The 2927-nt window shown below is 40.1% G+C and overlaps 1 protein-coding gene across 1 annotated transcript in view; it reads left to right on the forward strand.

Moving 5' to 3' along the window:
• LOC101852880 (RCC1-like G exchanging factor-like protein) overlaps positions 1 to 2927 on the forward strand; it is a 23019-nt gene that overhangs the window by 2187 nt on the left and 17905 nt on the right. The window contains exons 2-5 of the mRNA XM_005108760.3: positions 494 to 499; positions 753 to 999; positions 1558 to 1667; positions 2538 to 2667. Of these exons, the coding sequence (XP_005108817.1) occupies positions 756 to 999; positions 1558 to 1667; positions 2538 to 2667 (484 nt within the window). The 5' untranslated portion in view covers positions 494 to 499; positions 753 to 755. The remainder of the gene's footprint in view (positions 1 to 493; positions 500 to 752; positions 1000 to 1557; positions 1668 to 2537; positions 2668 to 2927) is intronic.

Genomic DNA, 2927 nt, shown 5'->3' on the forward strand with positions numbered 1-2927 from the left:
TCCTCGCCTACCCCCTCCTTTTTTCTCCGTCCCACACCCTCTGTGCAATGCCAAGGACACGTCACTCTTCCGCTTCTGAAAGCGAATCAATAGCGAAAAAACGAATAAGAAATTAGATACCTAGTTTAGAAACAGGTACCTAGTTTCAAACTAGGTACTTAGTTTTTGGAAAAATGAACCGGAGACCTAGTTTTGGGCTCGTATTCGGTTATTCGAATAATTTATTCGGTTTCTGCCCAGGCCTAGTGTCAGGAAGAGGCCAGGGCTTTCAATTTGTGCGATGTAATTTTTCGTAAAAAATTAATTACAGAAAAACTAGGTCTATAACACACAACAAAATGAAATTAAATAAGTGGAAAGACAAATGATGGTCGAAGTAATGATGATGCTGTAGTGGTGGTTTAAAGACCCCAAGTTGTCGGTTACCATGTGCGCAAACTCTGCCAGTGGGCAATGAGAGTGCAGTCTTTTGCCTTTTGACACAATTACACAGTCCTAGTAGGTGATTCTTATAATATATATTAATTCTAGTTCTAGTTCTGATAATATGTTAAAATCAAAATCCCCTGACGACAGTTATATTGTGTAACCGCATTACACTCACATAACTCACTTAGAAGCTGAATCCAAATAAATAAAACATTTTTTCGGATCCGAGTCCGAATAGATAAACCCATATTTATAAATTTAATCGGACTTGAGTCCAAGTGGAGCTGGCGAGCAGGCTTTTTATAAATTATATTATTTCTTTCAGCATGGCGGTGTACCAGAAGTGTTTTTCTATTCCTCCACGTTTCTTGTGCACAAGATGTCTCTCACATCACCCAGCAGTGCTGACTCAGTGGGCGTCTATTGTGGAGACTCAGAAAAGGACAAAGTACAGTCAGCGAAAGAGGAAGCAGGAGGAGAGAAAGGCACAGGAAAATGTGTATGTTGGTGAGCAGGCTTCAAAATCGAGGATAGTGTATGCCTGGGGACTAGCTGCATCAGGAGCTTTAGGTAATCCAGTTTGTTTTTTGTTTTTTCAGGAAAGAATTTTATCTGTGAAAATGTAATTGGATGTTTTTTCTTGGAAAAACTGCAAAAATATGTTCACAATCCATAATTTATCTTTGATCACTCTGGCCTAAAGTTGTGTACAGAGGAGTATATAATGTGACATCTTTCATTTTTTCTTTACTCTTTTTTTTTCTCTCACTCTCTCTCCATTTACATCTCGACTTATGTATCACCGCCTCTGTTTGTCTGTCTAACTCTCAGTCTCACTGTCTGTCCTTGTGAGTTCTGTCTATTTTAACTATTTATCTTTCTTTCTCCTTCTTTCTCTCTCTCCTCTTTTTCTCTATGTCTCTCCTCTCTCTCCTCCTCCTCTCTTCCTCTCTCTCTCTCCTCCTCCTCCTACTCTCCTCTCTCTCTCTCTCTCTCTCTCTCTCTCTCTCTCTCTCTCTCTCTCCCTCCCTCCCTCCCTCCCTCTCTCTCTCTTTCTCTCTCTCTCTCGTGAACAGACATGATGATAAAAATGATTGTAAACATATTAAAAATTTCATTGTTTTTCAGGCATTGCCAGTTATATGAGACCAAGTTTAAAATTTGATAAACAGCAGTTTGCAATCAACAAAATCAACAGACCAGCTCGTGTCAGGTTTTTTGACATTCACAAGTTAAAGGTAAGACAAGTTGTAGTCTTTTTATGAGCCGTGTTGTTTAAGTATTATCTCTTTCGTGAGCCACTGATTATGTAGTACTACAGAATGTTTTCAAAAGAATTTGTTACACAGAAGAAAAGGCAGTTTAACCTCAGTGTTCATAATATATTGTTCTGGAACTAGGTACACTCTCACTGGCGCTATAAGTTGTAATAGGTTGGGGTTTTTTCGTTATTCCAAAAAATGTTTCATGTAAAAACTATCCAAACAAGACGAATTGAGGCCAAAGTCACCTGTGTTGCAGTCCAGTGTGATACATGTCGTACGTACTGCCTGAGCTGATGTCGTGTACTTTCGATGTGCTTGAAATATGAATATGCCTACCTGAACTGCTTGTTGGAAGTAGTCCCAAGTATAGTAATTGCACTGGAAATTATAAACTATTTTAAAGGAGACAGTCATGGTCTGTTATGTTGAGAAAGACTCTGTAAATATAAGGGTCTGCTCGAATTCACCAGCACTGAGTACAGAAAACATCTTTTGAAATTGTGAAAATGTAATCCTTCTTCGGTACCTTCAAAAATGTTTTGCTCGATTCGTTGTGCGCTACTCCTGTGGCATTGTTAACATGTTGCATGCTCCTTGCTTACAGCTGTCGCACAGGTGCTCAACCGAACGAAAACTGTTCTAATTAAAGTTGTAGATATATGGTTTTTTGTCTGAGAGCTTAGTTGACAGCCATGATCCAGACAAATCTGCCAGCTGCAAGATGGTTACTGGTCCTTAAGACGTTAAACAGGAAAATGTTAAAGAATTTCTAACCTCAGAAAGATTGCCTATAATGATGAGATCTGAAGTGCCACTACGGCTGGTGTCTGTCTCTGTCTGCAGCCCTTGAACATCGCCTGTGGTCACGGATTCTCCCTCATACACGCACAGTATCAAGACAAGAAGCTGTTGCTGGGGACAGGGGTCAATACTGATTCACAGCTGGGCTATCATGAGACTCCCAGAGGGTCAGGTGGGTGTTTTGTCACTGACTAGTTTGTCCTTTTGCAGTTGCGAGCGCCGTAAAACCCCGTACTAAACTAAAAAAAAAAAAGCTGACTAGTTTGTGTCCAGTACAGGGTGAAACCTGGTGTTGTCTCTTCTACTTTTCACGGATTGCGGCTGGATTAGTGAGTCCCAGTGTTGTGCAGCTCATGTTGTGGTAATCCTGTTTATTTTTCTTTATCCTCTCTTTACCTTTTTTTTTCTTTCCTCTCATTCCCTCCCCACATA

This window comes from Aplysia californica, unplaced genomic scaffold (assembly GCF_000002075.1).
Source record: "Aplysia californica isolate F4 #8 unplaced genomic scaffold, AplCal3.0 scaffold00718, whole genome shotgun sequence".
In the NCBI taxonomy this organism is placed as follows: domain Eukaryota; kingdom Metazoa; phylum Mollusca; class Gastropoda; order Aplysiida; family Aplysiidae; genus Aplysia; species Aplysia californica.